At 37.0% G+C, this 23,175-nt stretch overlaps 1 protein-coding gene across 2 annotated transcripts in view; it reads right to left on the bottom strand.

The window, feature by feature from the left end:
• Nucleotides 1–14,857, bottom strand: part of LOXHD1_1 (Lipoxygenase y domain-containing protein 1) — a 75,011-nt gene extending 60,154 nt beyond the window's left edge. The window contains exons 1-8 of one of the 2 annotated variants that reach the window (XM_051208222.1): nucleotides 14,572–14,857; nucleotides 14,376–14,521; nucleotides 10,946–11,111; nucleotides 10,485–10,889; nucleotides 8,916–9,193; nucleotides 8,168–8,300; nucleotides 6,145–6,521; nucleotides 4,189–4,324 (exon numbers count right to left, since the gene is read on the bottom strand). In XM_051208222.1, the coding sequence (XP_051066751.1) occupies nucleotides 4,189–4,324; nucleotides 6,145–6,521; nucleotides 8,168–8,300; nucleotides 8,916–9,193; nucleotides 10,485–10,889; nucleotides 10,946–11,102 (1,486 nt within the window). In that variant the 5' untranslated portion in view covers nucleotides 11,103–11,111; nucleotides 14,376–14,521; nucleotides 14,572–14,857. Of the gene's footprint in view, nucleotides 1–4,188; nucleotides 4,325–6,144; nucleotides 6,522–8,167; nucleotides 8,301–8,915; nucleotides 9,194–10,484; nucleotides 10,890–10,945; nucleotides 11,112–14,375; nucleotides 14,541–14,571 lie in introns of both variants that reach the window. The other variant, XM_051208223.1, reaches the window with a different exon arrangement.
• Between the last annotated feature and the right edge of the window lie 8,318 nt (nucleotides 14,858–23,175).

The following is a 23,175-nucleotide window of genomic DNA, read 5'->3' as shown; positions in this document are numbered from 1 at the left end:
TTTGCAGTATATGTTAGTCATCTTAGGTCTCATGCTACCTACTTCATGTATATCATCAAAGTGTATACTAATTGGATATACTTTGTGTAATTATTTCTGATGAGAACTTATATGGATATGTACGGATTCTAAGGATCATACGTTATCTATTTTTAATGATGAGCGCCAAAGGCAAATGACATCATATCATACTTACTTACTTACTTACGCCTGCTACTCCCAATGGAGCATAGGCCGCCGACCAGCATTCTCCAACCCACTCTATCCTGGGCCTTCTTTTCTAGTTCCATCCAATTCTTGTTCATTTTTCTCATGTCTCTCTCCATTTTCCGGCGCAATGTGTTCTTTGCTCTTCCACTTCTCCTTTGGCCTTCAAGATTCCATATGAAGGATTGCCTTGTGACGCAGTTGGGTGCTTTCCTTAATGTGTGTCTTATCCATTTCCAGCGCTTCTTCCTGATTTCTTCCTCCGCTGGGTTCGGGTTTGTTCTTTCCCACGGTGTGTTGTTGCTAATAGTGTCTGGCTAACGGATCTGAAGTATTTTGCGTAAACAACTGTTAATAAACACCTGTATTTTCTGGATGACGGCTTTTGTAATTCTCCAGGTTTCCGCCCCATACAGTAGAACTGTCTTGACATTTGTATTGAAAATCGTGACCTTGGTGTTGGTTGACAGTTGCTTTGAGTTCTAGATGTTCTCCAATTGTAAATATGCTGTTCTTGCTTTACTGATTCGCGCTATTACATCTGCATCAGACTCATCCTATTCATCAATGATGCTGCCCAAATACGTAAAGGTTTTTACATCTTCCAAATCTTCTCCGTCAATTGTGATTGGATTGGTGCATTCTGTGTTGTATCGGAGAATCCTGCTTTTCCCTTTGTGTATATTGAGACCTATTGCTGCTGAGGCTGCTGCCACACTGTTCGTCTTCTCCTGCATCTGTTGTTGCGTTTGGGATAGAAGGGCCAGATCGTCTGCGAAGTCTAGATCATCCAACTGCATCTTAGATGTCCATTGTATCCCGCGCTTTCCTTCAGACGTTGACGTCTTCATGATCCAGTCGATCACCAGGAGAAAGAGGAAGGGTGAGAGTAAGCAACCTTGCCTAACACCGGTCTTCACTTTGAACGACTTTGTCAACTGTCCTCCATGCACGATTTTGCAGTGTAATCCATCATATGAGTTCTGTATGATATTGACTATCTTCTGAGGCACGCCGTAGTGTCGAAGAAGTTTCCCTAATGTTGTTCTGTCCACGCTATCAAATGCCTTTTCGTAGTCAATGAAGTTGATGTAGAGTGATGAATTCCATTCAATTGATTGTTCCACAATGATCCGTAGAGTTGTGATTTGGTCTGTACACGATCTATCCTTACGGAATCCTGCCTGTTGGTCACGAAGTTGGGCGTCTACGCAGTCCTTCATCCTGTTTAACAATACCCTGTTGAAGACTTTTCCCGGTATTGAGAGAAGAGTGATGCCCCTGTAGTTATCACACTTGCTGAGATCGCCTTTCTTCGGTATTTTGATCAGTAGTCCTTCTTTCCAGTCTGTTGGTACTTGTTCCTCATCCCAAATCTTATTGAAGAGAATGTGGAGCATCCTTGCAGTTGCCGCTACGTCTGCTTTTAGTGCCTCTGCTGGGATGTTGTCCGGTCCTGCTGCTTTGCCACTCTTGATTTGTCTGATGGCCATGCTGATTTCTTCAATTGTTGGTGGGCCAACATTGATTGGGAGGTCCGTGGGTGCTGCTTCGATGTTGGGTGGGTTCAGTGGAGCTGGCCGATTCAAGAGTTCTTTGAAGTGTTCTACCCACCTGTTTTGTTGCTCTTCAATGTTGATGATTACCTCGCCTTCCTTGCTTTTCACTGGTCGTTCTGGTTTGCGACGATTTCCAGAGAGTTTCTTTGTCGTGTCATACAATTGTCTCATGTTTCCTTCTCTTGCAGCCTTTTCCGCCGTCGTTGCTAAATCTTCCACATATTTACGTTTGTCGGTTCTGATGCTCCTCTTCACTTGTTTGTTTATTTCCGTGTATTCAGCTTGTGCCTTGGCTTTTTCTGCTCTTGTTCGGCTGGTATTGATCGCTGCTTTCTTGTTCCTTCTTTCTTCAATCTTATCCAGTGTATCAACAGTGATCCATTCCTTGTGGTGGTGCTTCTTGTGACCCAGGACCTCATGACATGTTGAAGTGATTGCCTCTTTGATCCCCTTCCAGTTGCTCTCCACAGTAGTTCCTTCTCCATTGAGTAGATCATGAAAGGCCTGGAACTTGTTGCTGAGGACTATCTTGAATTCGTTGAGTTTGTTAGTATCCTGAAGAAAGGCCGTATTGAACTTTTGTGATACTGTCTGCCCCGTTGTCCAGTGCTTCTTGAGTTTCAATTTCATCTTGGCGACCAGTAAGTGATGATCTGATGCTATATCAGCTCCTCTCTCTCTAGTCCTCCTGAACGTTTTGTTGATGCAAATATGGTCGATTTGGTTTTGTGTAGAGTGATCCGGTGAAGTCCATGTGGTTTTGTGTATGCGTTTATGTGGGAATATGGTGCCGCCTATGACGAGTTTATTGAAGGCACATAGATTTGCAAATCTCTCACCATTTTCGTTTCTTTCTCCCAGTCCGTGTCGTCCCATGATGTCTTCATATCCAGTGTTGTCCGTTCCAACCTTGGCGTTGAAATCTCCCATCAGAATGGTCAGGTCCTTTGTTGGGCACTTCTCGACCATTGACTGCAGCCTATTGTAGAATTGATCTTTAGCGTCTTCATTGTAGTCGTTGGTAGGCGCATAGCATTGGATGATGTTCATTGAAATGCCCTCTTTCTTTGTTTTAAACGAGGCTTTGATGATCCTTGGTCCATGAGATTCCCATCCTATAAGTGCATTTTGCGCTTGTTTGGACAGCATCAATGCAACTCCTTGTGTATGTGGTGCATTTTCTTCTTCATGGCCGGAGTATAACAAGAGCTCTCCTGTAGTTAGTCGTTGTTGTCCAACTTGCGTCCAATGTGTTTCACTGATCCCAAGTACCTCTAGGTTGTATCTTCTCATTTCTGCAGCAATCTGGAAGGCTCTTCCGGTGTCCCACATTGTACGAACATTCCATGTACCTAAATAAATGGTCGCTCTGGTTGTCAGAAGGGGCATCGGCCTCATAACTTCCGAAGGGATTCGGCTTTCATCATGAGGCGTCATAATTCTTCTAAATGAAGATCTTCTGACTCCCAGGGCAGAGTTTAAAAGGTTTGAATAATTTTTTCTGGTTAGCGTTTTTTTTAGCGAGTTAGGTTTCTACGGGATGGGGACGCTAACCCCATGCCCAACCCTCCTCCTTTATCCGGGCTTGGGACCGGCAGTAGCCCCCGGAGGGACTCCAGGCGGAGTTGACATCATATCATAGTGAATATAAAACGTGTAGTCACTAAGTTTCGATTCCATCTTAAAAAAATACAGTAACATTGAATCACTTAACTTTAAATTAAATATTTAAAATGACTAGAAATACTGAACTATTCTATATCTGATTGATATTTCTTTTTCCACATTTAGTAAACAGTTGCGTATGTTGTTATTATCTAATCCTTCGCAGTTTAACGTGAAAGATTTCATTGTACTGCTTCTACGCGTTGGTAGATCATTCACCAATTTTAGGAGTTTGAACAATTTATTACTTCTACTACTATGGTTACCAATCAAATAAAAAACGAAACTATAAATACCGACGTAATATAATTGTCAGTACATGTAACTACGTAAATGTCATTCAATCAGTGAGGATTATTCCTTTAAAAACTTCACGTTAAACTATTGTGATTGTATAATCAAACACGGATAGTGGCTAGCAGTGAAATCCAGAACTCGCGTTTCGCCCTATTCGGGACTCGCTAGCTGGATGTACCTGCATCTCAGAGTTGGGACTCGAAACCAGTACCGTTCGCTTCAAATGCCATCCCGTTATCCACTTAGCTACTGAGTTCTGATATCCACTTGCTAATATTCCACTGCTAGCCACTATCCATCTTTGCTTATAATGCTTGTAAATTGAGGCAATACGCACAGTAAGCACATATGCCAATAAGAGATTCATCAATTGCAGTCCTAAACGTCAGTGAGAAGATTCAAGTAAACAATACCAAGTGAATTTATTGTGATTATAGTTTATCAATATTTCGAAACTTACTTTTATCAGTATATTTTCTTAGAGATTTTTCTTCATATAGTATCTGTTCAACTTTCATGCCTGGTTTATTATTTGTTAACCATTTACGATATAAGAAAGTTTGTTCGACACCATTCAGAGGACAATATATTTGAATCTTTACAACCAATCATAGAAAATTATTTTTAAAAAATAATTCAGCCTGTAACAAAGCTGGAAATTTAGTTCGGATCATGAACCCATCAATCTTAAACCATCGTTGAAAACCTAGAAGCACAGAACGGCCGTTTTTCATCCTTGTATTGAACTCTTTATTAGTGCTCATCCACCGAAGACGATGAAAGATGGTTGTTCAATATTGTGGATTGGGTGAATTTAGACACTAACTCCATCGAATTCCGACTTAGTGGTTCAGAGGTTAAGCGTTCACGTGCGAAATCTAAGGTCATGGGTTCGAATCCCGGGTGTGAGTCCGTGGATGCGCACTGCTGAGGAGTCCCATATTGGGACGAAACAGCCGTCTAGTACATCCAGGTTTTCAGTGGTGGTCTAACATTGATTAGTTCATGGTCCAAATCAAAACTCAACAATCTTCACAACCCTATACTGAATTTGGAACTAAATAAATTTCATTATTTCTTATATGGAGTTCTAGAAAAATGCAAATCCAAAGATGTTTGCTATCAACGTTTTCTATTTTGGAAAACTTGGTGGGGATTTAATTACTTGGCTCAAATCATAGAGATCCAGTTCGATGGCGGATAACAAAGCTAATCTTGTGAAACCTTATGCCAAATAAACTATTTTTCAGTATAAAGTACAAAAACATTTCTCACTTCTACTCAGAATTATTAAATATTATTGTGTGTACAAGTTATAATGGGATCGAATGGATTTTAAAGCAAACATCCTAAGATTATCTTTTTATATAGTACTCTCACACCAGTATATTATCTTGTGGTTACTGAATCTCTATAGTGACAAGCTGACAGAGTATTATAAATCATGTATAAAAATTATTTATCCGTAGTATTCTAACTTTTAGATCCAAATAAAAAGTTCTTACGATATTTGTTATTGGTATCAACATTGAAATGTCACTTTCACTGAAGCTGTTAGTAACAGGTAAATGATAAACACTTCACTATGAAAAGGTAAATAGTAAACAATTTATTTCATTGGCTAATAAATAGCTTATTTATAAGTACAAAGGTTACAATAACATCTAACTGAAGTTTCGAAACCAGTTAGTTTTCAGTATTTTTAGAATATCATCATATAAAACAGTTAGGTGGGTCAACCTCCATTTTTCTTGATTGTTTGCTTCTGAAAATTGTTTATATCCCTTCACTGAAAACTAAACTCTAAATAATAGCTGCCAGTTTATGTCAACGACACCGTTTCATGTGGTAACTCAAAACTGTTTATTTGTTCTGGTTTTAGTATCATTCAATTTAAGTATGTTTGTATCCTGGTTAATAGTTAAATTTCCTACTAATTAACAAGAAACACTTATAGTCATGTTAATCAAGGAGAGATTAGCTTCATGTTAGTCATAGACCGTGATCTGATGATATTCAGCAAAACTATTTTACGTCTCTTCATAAAAATGTCTCATTTGAGTCTACTAGTTCGAATACTCTCCATACTGTCAATGAGCTAAATCATACTTCTGGGAGTATTACATTATGCAGTAGCTATTCAAGAAGATGTCTTATAAAGTTACCACAAAAATTATTGGACACCAGTGAATAAGTGTTTCAATAAGAAAAAACATCAAGCAAGACAACTTTACTAGGAGTTACAGAGTCCGCTTCTTCATTTCCTGGTACTATGACATATATTTTAAATATAAAAGCAACAACTGTGAAATTCCTTGACCGAAAACTATATAGTATAAAAGTTATATAAAATAAGCTCAGGTGGTTATTAAGAGCTTTAGTTACAACAAAATCTCACTTTGACATGTTAAACTACCTTATCAAGGAACCATGATGGGGAATGACCAGTATTGTCATGTCCTATTACCAGCTGGGATAGAGGACTGATAAACTTTGGTACCGGCAAATCAATAGAAAATAATGCAACACCATTTCTTTCATAATTACCATCCTCCAGCCATATGTATGGAGTTGTATATACATCCTCTTTATTTTCAAAAGTGGTTTTTTGATCTATATGGTCTAATTTCATATCAAATCCTTTCTGTACAGTAGTGTTAGCTACCTGGTAATTTGAATAAGGAGGTTTACTATTGGTTATTTGTTCAGGACCACTTAATTGAAGGCAAACTCTAGCGGTCGTTCCTGAATTAGGTACGTCACCGGTGTACAAGCGAATTTCAAATGGTATCTCTGTTATATCAGTAAAAGATCAAACAAGTGAATTGTTTAAAAATGAAAGAAAAATTAAATGAATTACCTATCTTTTCAATGAAACTTTATAAGCATAAAATCAAACTGAGAAATATTTGTTATATCCCGGTGAAGAATAAATTACAGGTAACTCTCGAGGACTATTAATGGACTAATATTCTATAAATATTCTTATTGTAAAACTATTGAGTAATTAGATTATGTATATATTTCTCTTATTATAAGCTTTATTTTGACCTCTATTTTATTATTGTACGATTTACGATTCTTAAGCTATGTTCAGTCTATTAATTACTGTCACCCTCGTTCACAGCCACTTTTTGGCTTATTTGTGTACACATGTTATTTTCTATTTTATGGTACGTTGTGGTCTGTTTGATTGATATATAAACCGACTATGTCTGAATTAAATGATTCGATTCGATTCACATTACAGAAGCTGGTATTGTGTTCTGGACTCAAGTGGAAGGGCTAGGAGGACATAGGACCAATCAGGACGCTAAACTGCTCATACCGGTTGAACGTCATTGGTTTGGCATAGTGCGAAATTGTTTAAGTCGTATTCTGACTGGTCGATAAGTCGCGTTATAGAAAGCCAGACATCAAGGTCGTAACGATATTGTTTTAGAAAAGAACACTTAAAACCCTTTTTTGAACCGTCGTATTATTTCAAGAAAAAACTTTCTTAATTCGGAAAATGTATGAAACTTGTTCAATAAGAGAACTGTACATCTCATAATAAAATTTATTGTCAATATAATTTTTACATTAAAATTAACTTCTAAGTTGACCTAAAGTGCCATTTGAGAACTGAATGTGTTAAAATTTCAATGGTTGAGATCATGAATCGATTGAAGCTAGACCATCATGAAAAACCTGGAAGCACTGGACGGCCGTTTCATCCTATTGTGGGACTCCTCAGCAGTGACTATCGACGGTCCTGTAATTCGATCCCGCGTGTGAGGCCGTGGATGTGCACTTCTGAGGAATCCTATAGTAGGACGAAACGTCCGTCCAATGCTTTCAGGTTTACCATGGTGGTCTAGCTTCAATTAACTCATTATCTCAACTATTGAATTTACTATGATATCCACAAAAACCACTTTTGGGCTAAAATTGTTGAAATCTTTCGTTGACGATAAATGTAAGTAAGAATTCAAAAAAGCATCTTTCTTTACGAAAATAAGTTTAAATTAATGAATACTTTTAAAAGGAAATTTTTTAGCACTTCATAAAATTCATAATTCAATTTCTTATAATTTTAAGTTCACTATTTTTTTTAGTTTACGTATGGTAGGTAAGGTAACATTATACACAATCAATAGTTTGATGCTTACACTCATTACTACTAAACAAATACTTTAGACTCAAATTTTCTGTGTGTAGAAATGTTAATGAAAAGATATAGATGTAGTTTTAAACTATAATCATTTAGAGTTAGGTAAAAATCGAATTTTGTTGAACTAAATTAAATGTACTAATGTGATTCTAAATGGTAATAAAACATCATTCTGTTCTGTTAAACAAAGATTCCATTGAATTAGGCTAGACAAACAAAACACTATGTATGAAGATAGTTTAGGCTATCTAATGTTATATATATCCACAAATTATAATGAACTTACTCTGCCAAATAATTTCCTTTTCTTCTTTTTTGATTGATTTTTGACACATAATTATCGCTTCATTTGGTTTAGTAATCCATGCATAACATGGAAACTCAAATACACGATTCATTCTTAAATCATCTACAATCACCTTCAATTATAACAGTCAAAACAAAGTTGGAAGTTTATTACTTTCGTTAAAATAATGAAAACATAACAGTTTAATATAGAAACTTCAGTTTATCTTGACTATTATTTCCCTTAAATTAATGAATAAATGAATAAATAAATGAAAGAGTTAGTGAATGAATGAATGAAGATGTGGAATTAGTGTTTTCTGTTCTTTAAAACTATGCATGTAAAAATTAACTATCAAGGAATTAGCTCATTGGTTTTGCGTCTGTTTTAACTGGGAATAATTTACAGTGCAATGTAGTTTTATTGAACGTGAACATTTGAATTCAGCATATCACTAAAAATATCCTGGATGGATAATTCCAGCTTTTGGTGAATTTTTAATCAAAAATCATTCCTTCAAGACACAAGATAAACTAAAATGGACTATGATTATTGAAAATATCGCGTGCACATTATGTAAACTGTGCAAAACTATTGAGCTTCTGAGTAGACTACAATTAACAACTGGAATTTCTCCAAAATATAACAAATTATTCAAAGAACCTGAGATGTTTCTCCTTTATACATCAATTGTCTGCTTAGGAACAATTAGATAGATAATTGATCCATATGAAGTACAACATCTTACCTTGTTTAGAAACCATGAAGGAGATGAACCAGCTCCATTATGTCCAACTTTAAGTTTAGTTATCTCACCTAACTGGGGACATGGTGGTAAATAAACTTCCACGGTTGATCCACGAGTGAAATGATAAGATGTTGATTGTCCTCTGTTTGTCTGCTGGATAGAATTAACCCATATTTCTCTGCTCGAGTCTTTCTCCCCATAAAGTTTTACATATACCTCACCCGTTGTCCCAGCATCCGTTTGGTCGGATGTATAAAATGTTAGTTTATATTCTGTTTCTGAAATAGTTAATAAAATGAAGTTAGAAATCAAGCTTGATTTCAAAAGTTACCATTGTTTTTACTGAAAAATGAAATTTTTTTTAATTCGATTTAATTTACCTATGTACTTATTTTGAACATCAATTTCTCAGTAGAAAATTAAATTTAGACATCATCGAGGTTTTTAGGTGTTGACTATGATGGATTAAGTAGATCTGTTACTTCATCGGGAAAGTTTGTAGACCTATCTTTTCGAATGATGAAAATCCATTTTAATTAGGTGAGTGTTACATAAACATTAAATATAACCTATAGTGTTTGTATGAAAAGTGTGGCATTTACCTGTGGGCGTAAGATTTTATTATTATAATTAGGACAAGAATTAAGTAAAATAAACTAAGCACATACAGACATATCAATAGTAGGACTAATTAAACCGATTCCTGATAAAATAAATCATTTCCATCCACTGCATTTCCAAATATAAACGAGAAAATTTTATCTCCATTACCGAAGACAGCTGTCTAAAAAACTTGATTGACATTTATTTCTATTGATAGCAATCAGAGTTCTTGAACTAAAGGTTTGCACAGTTAGTAATGATAATTTTAAACAAGTAAGTAAATATAATTTAGTTCTCTAGTCAGCTATCCGATAAAGGACTGAGATTCTAAAAAAGAGGAGAAATAGATTCTGATCCAGATACTTAAGGCTATACTGCTTCATGTGAAATCCGCAAACCTTGACCTTGAATCTGAATTAGATCTTAAGCATACGCTACTTATGATTCCGAAACCCCGCCAACGTAAACGTGCACCCTGCCTTGTTATCTATAATTATTCAACTTACTTAAGTCTGCGCTAAAATTACTTAGATTCGATGACTAAAGTTTAATAAAACACTGGATGATGATTACTTTTAGACTAGAAACTTCTGGATTATCGACACTGAATGCTCAAATCAACAAAACTGACTAATAATAGGATTTTATCATCACTAGATTATCACTCCATTCATTATTCTGTAATATATATGATGACTTTTAACTACTTAACAGTTTATTACTAGGCACTCTGACCCTGTTACCAGGATGTTCGGGCTAATATTCAAATTTATGTTTTTCCGGAACAACACCTCGTGAGTCAAACATGCATGCTGAACGAGTTTAACTATGATATTTTAGAAGGAATAAAAGCTATCTTGATCAATATGTTTAATATATGAAAAAAACAAATTTCCATATATAGTGAACAAATTATTTACTCTTAGAGATGAAACATTGTTTCAGCTTAATACAAATGCAACTTACCAATACCTGTTCCAGTAGGTTCTCTATAGCCTCGGATAAGTCTGCATGATTTACCGTCACCATACTTGCTAGAAAGCCAACATGAAAGATGGAAATAATAAGTCCATTGGGGATAAGACATATCAGTAACTACAACACGTTCTAAAAACCAATGTGGTTCGTTTCCCGATTCATCTTGCTTTATACGAATATTTGTAATGGCACCAACATTAGGAGCTTTGACAATAAATTTTGTACTTGTACCACGTCCAAAGGGTGCGCACAAGATATCTTTTCCTGTACTTTTATTTTCTTGGCTTAATTCTATTCTGGGAGTAATTCCAGTCCTTCCATAAATTGTTATATATACCTTGCTATTTGTTCCAGACCCTTCTTGATCTCCGGTCACAGTTACAATGGAGTATTCTGAAAGTTAAGAAAGTGATATATGGCATTGTTTAATTATCTTATTCACAATTTACTTGTTTTTGCACTTCGTATCCCAAATAATTCACGTGCTATAAGGCCATCTTCCTTATATAAGGAAAACCAGTGGTTACACATAAACATGTAACGTTTCTTAGTAAGAGGATGAAAGACTTGTACACTTTCCAGGAGCCAGCTGTCGGTTTTTCTCATACTGTCATGCTGATGTGTAAAAAAAGAAACCAATAAGTTGTAAGTTACTTCCACCATAATTTCAAGTTAAATCTATAAAAAGTTAGTGGCTTTTCGTTGCTTGGCTTTATTTTAAATAACCGTCATTATTATCAGTTATTAAATTCCTAATTTTGTTCTAACTGCCTATCTCTGTTATTAGGATTAACTAAGAGTATAACTCCTTAGTTGCTGAAATATGTGGGAAAGGCATTTATAAAATGAAGCCTATGCACACAGGTAAACGGAAAAAAATTGCGCTCTACAAACCACCTTCTGAGGGAAGAAAGTAAAATTTTCATCTATATATTGATCATGTCAACAGTGAATTAGCAAGACAAGTGATCTATCAATGGATACTTTTAGTGGGATAGTGAAAACTAGAATCATTCATTACTGCAAAACCTTATTAACGTATACACATACATATTCGTGAAGTAGGTTTTACGTAACCTATTTAAATGTCAGATACTTAACTTTAGCGACACTAATTGTATAAAATATTTTTAAGAGCACATGAATTATAATAACTATAATTATTGGGTTCAAGTGCAACAATTGTTCAGCACAAAATAATTCGTTTATCGGGAGATCTCAGTCAAATAATTAGCCTTACTGTCACTGACTTCCTCACGAAATTTTTGAGTAGACTAGAGTACTTGCATATGTCAGATGTTTTATTTCTCGTTTATCGATTACTTAAATACGTAGTACCCTTTGCTTACAGGTATTGGTCAAAATGCTAGAAGATTTTACATCCTAAAATTCAGTAAATATATAATCATAACTTTCAGTCTGTCGAAAATCATTTTTTCTAGTTCAGCACACACTTTATAACCGATACAAAATGATATGTTGTAGTAATTATAAACATTTTTAGTTTTCAATTTTTTACAAGTGTACTCCGTAAATTTTTCCTCCTGAAATTTACACGTTCAAATGCACAGCAGACCACATTGCATAAGACAGTGGCCACATGAATCCAGTAGCTAAGTGAATAAAGAGATTGTATTTTTAGCAAACGGTACTGGATTTTGGTCTCGGAGTGTACATCAACTCAGAAATGAAGTAACACCTAACTGGTGAGTCTTAAATGGGACGAAACACTCCTCCTGGATTCCATTGCTAGCCACTATCAATCTTTGATTGAAAATAATTATAGTCTCATGCTTATGTAAAGAAAATCAAGCGAACTTAGCGAGTCATTAGTCTGGATTTTCCCAGTAATTTGTAAACGCTGTGGTTCAGTCATAAGTAGTTACATAGAATACGTTTAGCGCTCAAACAAACTCTAACGTCCATACAAGTAGTTGTTTAGTTTTCAGTGAACTTATGTTCCACTTTTTCTATTTGAATGATGACTTACTTTAGTTCTGATTATGAAATATTGAACGAATATACAAACAGACCAAAACAAAACACTGCAGCAACTTCAAACTAATTTTTACACTTACTTAAATCATATTCACGAAATATTTGACATATGGTTTGGTTTCTTAGGTATTTTTAGGCCATTTCTTAAGTGAAACATTACAACATGTCCATCCTTAACCTGATGTTAAGCCATATATTTCTTTTAGTGTTTTGTCCCTTTACATCCAGATGATTTGGCTATATTCTACCTCAACTAAGCATTTTAGGTTGAGCTGACTGAGTAATTATTGAGTCAAAAGTTGCCATCATGATAAACATTTTTGCTGTATACCTGTTTTGTGCGAAAGCGGGTTTGAGAATAAGAATACCAGTTTACGCTATATTTACTAAAGCATACGAGGACTCACAGCTCCTATCTTAAAGCAGATGAATGCAACATGCAGTTTACGTGGGTTAATTCATTTTGCAGCTCATTCTCATTTATGTCAGGCAATAAGTTTAAACTGGAGATTAATCTGTACGTAAAGTACATGACTTGGCACTCTAATCGTAAAAATTATAAAAATCTTCTTAAAAAATTAATCATAGCTTTTTCTTTAGCATACTTTGATTGCAGAATTTCCATCAAAATATTTGTTTTAAAAGGCTACATAAAAATAAACCTATCAGTCAGTCGGTCAGTCAGCTACGACGTAGCACCAGGCACATATATGCATCAGTCCAAGTCACCATACCTCATTAACACCACAAGATAAACACCAAATTTATAGGAGTGGCTACTTCAGTGATAGCAATATATAAAAGGACAGTTGTGTATAAGGAAATAATACAGGAAGAAAGAATTAGAGAGGTATAAAGTAATTTTAATCGCACAGTTTAACAGAAGACAAAGAGTATATGCACCGACACTATTGTGATTGATTTTGAGCTATGTCACCCAGAGTCTCCAAACATTGGTTACGATAGTCACGCGGACCCAAAGCAAATAGTCTGCATCTGCCAATATGGCTTAGATTAGAAGTTAGTGACTTCAGTGACTGATGCCAAGCTTCGGTTCGGCCTCCCCTAACTTTCTTTCAGCCGTCTCTCTTAATTGATAGGCGGATACCTCACCTTCGCTGTAGGTGACGTAAGTTGTCAACGAGCTATCTGAACCCGTTAAGAGATTTCGTCAAACACCAACCCATTAGGGCTGATATGACTTCCAAGATAAGTGAAGTTGTCGACGCAGGTCAATCCTGAAGCAACAGTTTACATTTAGAGGGGGGAAGAGCATCCAAAAATTCTGGCATTGTTGCTCAGTACAACCAGAAGAATCCGTATTTTATCAGCATCTTCATCAAACAGAACTATGTCATCAGAGTATTCTAAGTCGATAAGCGAACCTCCTGGTAGGAGATCAATGAATAAGACATGAGTTTCAATAAGTTAATCAAAATGCTCCGGAAGTTAGAAATACTGAGTTTCAATATAAGTCAAAAGCGCCTGCGTAAGTTATGATAGAATAAGTGTTTGCACAACTAAATTCCACATACTACCAGTAAACTGAAATTCCCTATCTACGTCATATCTCATATCTGATAGTGATCACACGGTTTACTTCCTCTAAGGCTACATGCGTTCGCATAGGATGAGTTTTTTAAGAGGAAAAGATTATTTTGTCAACGAACGCAATCACAATTATAGATTATTTAGCAGTAAATTTACTCTGTAAGTATATGTATATTTTCAATAAAACTATTCATATAACTAAATACTCAAGAGATAAATATCTTATCTTAAATTAAAACTTTCGTACAACATTTCTATACTAGTTCAATTTCAATAAGAGGTAAATCACAAACGCGTAAACATTGATGACAGAAATGTCGATTATATTACCTCAACAAAAACAGAATGTAAACCTCCTAAGTCTGGAGAAACCACTGAAAATGTGTTTGATGAGCCAGGATGTAAGTAAAAACGTGAATTTCTTGTTGAAACCCTTTCCTTCTTGAGCCTCTGACGAGTGGAAGACCCCCATTCACCTTTAAGTGTTATGTAGATCTTCGAAAATTAAAATATATAAGTTCAATACCTGAGCCGATGTACCAGCACCAGGAACGTCAGCCGTTGTCAAAACTATTTTGTACAATGTATATGGTCTAGCTGTGAACGGTTTTACGCTGCTAATGAGATTGTAGCGGTCTAAATGACATGTATTGTGACCGCAGCATATTGTTCCTTTATGTTTTTTGTCTTCAGTTCTATGAAATGAAAATCGTGATTTCGAATTTTCTAAATAATCATCATCCATAGAATCTTCTGGGTTCATCTCTTGCACCTAAACTACTTGGTGTTTTATAACATATTGCGCACCATTTGTAAAAGAACGAGTATTTTGTCATGATTACGTGCAACATTGAACCATTAAAAACATTTTAAATATCCAATAACTGGCATACTTTTTACGATTTTATATAAGTCGACTGATTTATTTGAGCTTGTTTCTTGTTGTTTCAGTACGGTTACAGGTATCCGATTTCGTCTAATGAATGGTGGTCTACTTGACTACATTAATTCGTCAGATTGGTGGTTCTTTATTGTCTTAAAGAGAGCAAGATTGGTGCAGCGATCTTCGTTCTTGCTCTCATTAAAATAATAAAGGGAGCTATGTTTATGAAATTTCTCAAAACGCGTCTCCCTGCACAGTCATTCAAGTCAGTGAATAGCCTGGTGACAATATGTTGCAGAACTGCACCAATCTTCGTTTTTGCTGTCTTAAAGATAATAAAGGAGACCATGTGTATCAAGTTATTTATTGATTTGTATATTTTTTAATTCGAAAAATGCGTTTGACCCAAAGCACTTATCTTATTACTAGACAGAAACTTGATTACATGTAATGTGAAAGTAATATACCGATAATCTGATTTTCAAGAGACGGTAATTGTCTCAAGAATAATAATTTAATTATTTGGTGATCCAGTCAGAGTGAAGGAACCCAATTTTAGGAATAGAAAGGCAAACATAAGTTAAAACGAGGGACAGGAGGTAACCACTGATATGACGTAATGGTAATAGTAGGTGTAGTATGAGATATGCATCAGGTACAACTGCTCTAAGTAGGAGTGTACTGGTTTTCAAGTCTCTTCTTGAAGCAAGTTACTGTGAGGGCTAACGTCACTCCGGCTGTGAGAGTATTCCTATAGGAGCTAACGGTTTACAAGAAAAAATGGGAGCGTGCAATTTTCCGCGGTTTCTTCAAAGAGCGTAATGATTCCCTAGGGTTAACGCCGATCCCAAGCATGGGTAAAACAGAAAAGTTGGGATGGGGTCATCAACCTCATATCGTAGAAAACAACCATGCTATAAAAACGTTGACGAGAATAAAAACTTTAAGAGAGGAGCTTCAACAAAATTGTGAACTTAAAAGTAAGGCCTTGCGTATGTTTAAACTGTAGTTAAGAACAACTTTTGAGCATGTTGTCTTCGGATAAAATGAAGAGTTGAACTTAGGTTGTTTGTATCTCCTATGTATTTTCAATCGTTTTTTAAGTTCACTGTGCTTACTAGACTGAGATCATGCTCCGAGCAGACGGTCAGAAGCGGATCTTCTTAGAGGACCTAGATTTTTTGTATTAGATGGGGCAGAATGTCCATGACATGATATTTTGACAAGAAAATTTTTAACTCAGTGCCTACTGCCCATCCCTCTATTGTTGTTAGGTACGTTTTAAGTTCAAATGTATTCTTTCCGCTATCTACGATAATCCACTTCCGTGTGCTGTTTTCATAAATCGGTGTCAACGTGTTATTTTTATTTCACAGCTCATTAATAAAGATCATGAACAGTAGTGAAAACAATATTATTACCCTTAAAACTCTTGATAATTTCAGGAGCCATTATTGGCCATTTACCTTCCCAATGCTCGCCTACTGCTCATTGCTGTTAACAAATATTAAGGTACTGGCAAAATTCCGAAATGTCATTTATGTATGAGCTGAGGTTGTTGTTCTCATAGTCTTGTACTTTTAACGGTCTACATGGTATTAGCAGGCTTAAGTCTGCTACTGTAATAATAGACCTAATCCCAAGATTGTAGATATGTCATGTTGTGACAACTCATCCATAAGATCTTACGTGAAGGTAAAATTACTGTCTACACTGACTCGTACTCTCATGGTGATCAGCAATATGATGTCTAGCGCTTCTGAATAACATATTTGGACTGGAAAGTGAGCAGTATATTCAATACAAAGTGGAATATGTTATGTGGAGTGATCGCGCTTGCATTACCGAGACATATCATTTCTACTGATTCTTGCTACGTCCACCATTGCTTATCTTCTCTTAAATTTATATGACAAGTTTAAATCTTCTCAGTAATTATCCACTAAGATTCAAAGATCGCGTGGTTAGAAACCAATATCACTAGAGTCTCGTGTTTGGTTTATACAGTGATTGAAGATCTCAATGTACTGGTGTGGAATTATTCAGTCGTTTACAATGAGATCTTAAACTTTCTTTTAGTTATTTTTTGGGCTGTGTTTTTCTATATTGTGGGCTAACGTACCGGAACTACGGATAATTATAACTAATTTTAAACCGATAGCACTGTTTGTATGGCATAGGAACTGAGCGGCAGTGAACCAAGGCGCTAAATATATTACATTCAAATGCTGTCACTATGTTGCGAGAGGATCGTGCACTGCCGTTATCGTCTTTGCGTTGTTTCTCTCCAGTAGTCATCAACACTGGGATCTTAAGTCGCTTTTCCCACCTATTTCTCTACTGCCTACCATTCTAAGAAGTATTAGGGATTTGAATAGGAATGTAGTGTTCATTATTTATTTGGAGATTCACTTTTAATATTTGAGTTGGGTGACGAATTTTGTACACATCACCTCAAAGTTCTTTAACTAGTAACAACTTGTGCTTTCTTATAACCTTGTTACTAGAAACGGGGATTTTACATTTACTATTAACTAATACATTAGGATCTCTACTTCTACGAGTCGTCTTTGAGGTGATGGTGTAGGTATTTGCATCAACGTTCTGGGTGTATGTTAGCAGTAACAAACTGCTTGTTTATACCATTATTCTAAAATAAATAATGCTGCCAATATGATACACACAGCATGCTGCATGTAGGACATCTCATAGATCATTTAGATGGCTTGACTAGAGGTCTATCTTAGAATTATCTTTGGAAACGAGAAAGTATTTTATTCGTCTACATTGTTTTAAAAATGCTCCCAATAAGACAGAATTAGTCACCACCGACTTCCATACAATCATAAATTATACAAAAATAATAAAAAAGAGAGAAATTTATGAGTGTTTGAAGGAGTGGTATATTTGAGCATCGACAGTGATAGTAAAACGTGGATCTTCTGGGCTAGTTAACGAAACAAGCATGAAACTTTAAAGAGTTCACGTCACACACCTATACATTCTTTTTCTTTATGTATAAATCTGGCTATTAAGCATCTATTTACTATTCATTTCAGTCATATTGTGCTCGTTTTCACGGGTGAAATTATTCACCTGCGTGTATTACACCTTTTCAGTTTCATTTACGCGTGTCATTATGTATGTATCTACATGTCATGGCTATGGTTTATTGGCTTGTAGATTACTAACGTAGGTGATCTACGTCGAATGATTGGGGGCCCACTCGAGGTGGACGTGAGTAGTGCGACCAACAGCTAACCTCGAAGTCACATCTTTGAAGTGAGCACCTAGCGTGCTTTACCCCTTGGTCGTTAAAAAGTACTACTGCTGCTTTGAAGACCGTATAACACAGATATCGTTATTAGAAAAATATACTGGATTAGATACAAGTGAAGGTGTGACCGCCACCACATGGGCCTGCCCATGACTTACGATCAACTGATGCGTGTTGGTTGTCATTATCATTGATAGGGACCACTGATTTGTTCGATATTCAGTGACCCAACTGCGGATGATTTGGCTAGGGCTCAGTGAAGTTTCGCTGGCTTACAGGCTATGTATTCTGAATCACACAGTTCATTGAACAAATAACCAATTTACAAATTTTAATACTATTGAGACTATATTCGTGAGTATATCGGTTCGGTCTGTTTGGCGTTATGTTTGCAGTTTGTATAGAATGTTCATTCCAGACTGGTTTCAGACAAGGTTGGAAACATTCGCTGTGTATAATTCTTCCGTATATTGACTGGATTGTAAAACCTCGATATCTCTAAAGAAACTCAGAGTATAATGGACATCTTGAGTGAAGATAAACGATTTGGACTTTGGACTAGCAATTTTAGCCCATTCACACCAGCAAATGTAGGTGAAGACAGCCAGTATGCAACAGCCTCTGTAGCAGTAAGCTTCAAAATACACAAGGGAAAAAGCAAGATCCTCAAATACAACACGGATAACACCAAACTCATTACACTTGATGACGAAACTCTGTAAGGTATGAAATCCTGAAGGCCCCTGGGAAGCATCATCGATGAGCAAGGAAGATCCAATGCAGATGTGAAGGCGATGACTGGCAAAACAAGGACAGTATTCCTAGAGTTAAAGAACATATGGAACTCAAAACAACTGTCAACCAATATCAAAGGGAGAATCTTCAATACGAACTTCAAGGCGGTCACTTGCGATGTACAGGGCTGAAACTTGGAGAACTACCGCGACCATCATCAGAAAGGTACAAGTATTTATTAACAGTTGTCTACGTATGACACTCAGTGTCCGTCGACCAGATGCTTTCAGCAATATCCTACTGTGAGAGAAAAAACCACCTGAATAAGAAATAAGAAAAAGACGTTGGAAGTGGATAGGACACACATTGAGGATATCGTCAAACTGCATCACGAGGTAAGCTCTAACTTCTAATCCTGAAGGAAAGCGAAAAAACGGATGTCCAAAGTTCACAATACATTTGGAATTGGAACCCAACATCAAAGGGCTGAATAACAATCGGAAGGCACTGCTCAGGACAGAGTTGGATGGAGAGTGCTGGTGAGCGGCTCATGCTCCTCCACCAGTGGTAACAAGCGTAAATGAATAAGTAAGTACATATGTCTACAAATAACAAAAATAAAAGGCTAAGATGCTCAAATTCGGGTTAATTTCTTCAGATCCCTTGAAAAAGCTTCCAGATTCTGTGAAAAGCTTGAAGTCACTTTGTTTAGTCAGAACGTAATGGGTGCTTTCCAGGAATTTCTAGGAAAACGACGGGTTATGTGTCAAACTATAATAATATAACTATTCTGTTACAAAACTTTGTGCGACCCCAGAAACTTCCAATATCCCTAGGTTTTTCGCAGGTACTCTCGTTTTCTGTGTACAGACCAACCGTGGAAGTAAAGCTCCACTTCTTACTTCTCACCCTACCTCTACCATTCAGTGCTCTAACGTAAAATTTACAGGGGGACTAGAGAGAAATTAAGTGGTTATTATTAAGTGCATAATTACCATACAGGTCACTTGAAATAGAATTGTAGCGTGGCGTCGAGTCGAGGTTAACTGTCAACACCGCTACCAAGAAACACGTGCCAAATAAATCAGAAGGCGAAGGTTGAACGTAACCAGATTTATTTCGTTGGTGATCTTGTGGTATTGAACGAATACCAAGATCGTGCCAAGGAATGGTACAAGTGGAAACAGGAGAAAGGAGTACGTGCAAACAGTACCAAAAACCGCTGAACAATGATGGAAGGTAATGGAAGCACAAAATGGCTATAATGAGCACAGTTGAGCAAAAGCACATTAAAACAAACACTGGTACAGTTGGTTATAATAATAATTGTTTTTATTAACCAGTCGTGTTCTCGTGATAAACGTGAGTCACTACAGGAGCCCCCCGCTAGAAAGGGTTTACACTTTCGATAAATAGTGGTTTGAATCGTGGGACTGATCGGCTGACGAGCGATTGTAGGACGGAAAGATTGGCGAACAGGAAAGCGATCGTTGATCGTCGATTTGCCAACGAAGGTCTTTTTCGGAAAACGGTACCAGGAGCGATGTGCTGTATTTGTTGCTTGAGTTGGCATGCCACACCAGAGTGGTTTGTATCCAGAATCTGAAGATTGCGTTCGTAGGGAATGCGGACCGGAGACGCTGCAGACGAAGGACGAAACCACGTTGAGCCAAAAGACCAGAAGCGACCGTAACGACCAAGTTCGAGACCAAGCGTATGCCAAGCATTCGAAACCAATATATCGACTGAGTGCGTTGACAAGAGCATGGGTGCCCAATCCAGCTTTCGCCAAAGTTGACTGAAGTCGACGGAACCAAACGGAGATGGTCGAAGGCGTAGGCTCAGGAATCAAAAAGAAAATCAAAAAAGAGAAGAGTGTAGCATGCGTGTAGTATAGGAATAATCCTACACCGTATCGGTTGTTAACTGTGCGGCTAGTCGCGGAAACGTACGGGCAACCGTATTCGGTGACCGAACGTGAGACGGTAGTCTCGTTCGCGTCGCGAGAACCTGCAATCTCATCCGAAGTCAAGGGCGGCGTGGTCTGCTGATCTGGATGTGAGACTGTCGTCTCGTCCGTAGACGGTGCAGATGACGCGTGCTGTTGACTGGGACGTGAGAATGAGGTCTCAGGTGTATCTAGCGTGGGACCTGAAGATGGTTTGAGGATCCCGCTAGTAGGTTTGATAGGTCTAGCATTGAATCTCAGGTTATCAGATAGGGCACTGTCATCAAAGTGTGCTGGTTTGAGACGATCAATGTTGACGATCTTGACGCGGCCATGTCGATCAACCTTGAAGGTCTTTTCGTGACGAGCGATCACGTGAAAAATGGGCCTTCATAAGGCTGTCGCAAAGGTTTGCGTACCGAATCTACTCGTATGAACACATTTGAACAGGTAGATAACTCTCGAGGGAGAGCGACCTGTCGATGTTGTTTTCGAGTTGGCACCGGAGACAGCGTTCGCATAAATGCAGACAGTCGTTGGACGTAGTCTGATTTACGGAAATCGGGTCTGCTCCGTGGTGTGAAGAATTCCCCGGGCAGACGCAATGTCTTGCCGAATGCCAGTTCAACGGCGGAACATTGGATATCCGCGTTCAAGATCGTTCTGATGCCTAAGAGAACGAGCGGTAGGGTTTCGTACCAGTTGTCGTTTTTGTGTGTTCGTAGAGCACTTTTAAGTTGGCAGTGAAACCATTCAACTTAACCATTTGGTGCTGGGTGGTAGACGTTAATGCGTATGCGTATGCATTCCGTACCAAGCAGCCGGGTCAGCTAGGACAATAGTTAATAGGGGAAAATTTCTCGAATAAAGCGTGGAATTTACCGTCACGCGAATAAAAAGTGACAGGGATTCGGTACACATACATGGGAGTCTATTATATTAATACTATTCTTATCGTTATCCATCATGTTGAGTATATTATATATTAAAAGATAATATGAAAATATACGACAGACGTGGATAGATAAACTATAGACTCACCGAATGGGCTTCTTTGGAATATTCGACCAGAGGTTGAGGCGTGTTCCAGAATTCGGCTCATCAGCTGTAGCGGGGCGTCGAGTCGCGGTTGACTATGAACACCGCTACAGAGAAACACGTGCCAAATGACTCCAAAAAAATCCCCCGTAAGCCAACTATCAGAAGGCAGTTAATGGACCAAGTCGAGATACATTTGCTGGCGATCTCGTGGTATCAAAAGGATACCTAGATCGTGCCAGGATACAAGCTTGGTTACAGAACGTAACCGAATTCGCGCGAAGTCACAATCAAAGTGTAGGAATAATGGATGCTTTTTAGCACAGTTAAACAAAAGCACTGGTACAGTTGGTTATAATAATAATTGTTTTCATGAAACCAGTCTTGTTCTCGTGATAAAAGTGAGTCACTACGGAATAAATGCCAATAGATTTTCTAGAAATAATGTACAAAACAGCAAACTGTAATTCGGTGTCAACAGCAGAAACGTGTAATGAAATAACGAACTCCTAAAAAATGTAAATGAAATCGCTCTCTAAGGCATAAAACAAGGCTTCAACAGTTTTACTCTAAACACAATGTAAAATGTATCCACAGGTTCATCGTCTTTGATCCATCGAAGCTTTGAAGGTATTAGCATCTAATATGTTCTAAATATTCCCTTGAAATTTCATAAAGTAATTGAGTAAGTCCGAACTTGATAAGTATTTTTATGATAAATACCTAATGTTAATTACTATGTGTTTTACCTGCATATGTCTTCTGTTACACACTTGATCTGTTTATTTTAATGAATGACACGTGTGCGATCGATCATAGTACAAAAATGTGTTAGAATAATGCATTATAATATATCATTTACTATAGGGTATGAAGTTGTTAAAATCAATACGATAAATCAGTCAGATGAATTTCTATGGAGATATGATTAAGGGATTTCATCCATTAGGTAAACATTTTGTAGCCGTATCTATTCTCGATAGTAATGTGTTATCTCTGGTCGAGATCAACTGAGTGAATATTGAATATCAGCGAACTAACGTGAACATAACTAATGATCTTCACCAAACATTTCTTGCTTTTCTTAATGTATACTGATTTCTTCCTTACATAATGCGTAGCTGTGACACAAATTCCACTCCGGATATGGTCGTTTATGATAATCTGTAACTATAATGCCATAGTTGTTTGTTGAAAATAAATAGTTATTGGAACACTGTATTAAAGATACATAAATTGTTAAATCAAT

Source organism: Schistosoma haematobium, chromosome 4, assembly GCF_000699445.3.
Source record: "Schistosoma haematobium chromosome 4, whole genome shotgun sequence".
Taxonomy (NCBI): domain Eukaryota; kingdom Metazoa; phylum Platyhelminthes; class Trematoda; order Strigeidida; family Schistosomatidae; genus Schistosoma; species Schistosoma haematobium.
The sequence above is the reverse complement of the archived record's forward strand: the minus strand, read 5'-3'. Positions and strand labels throughout refer to the sequence as shown.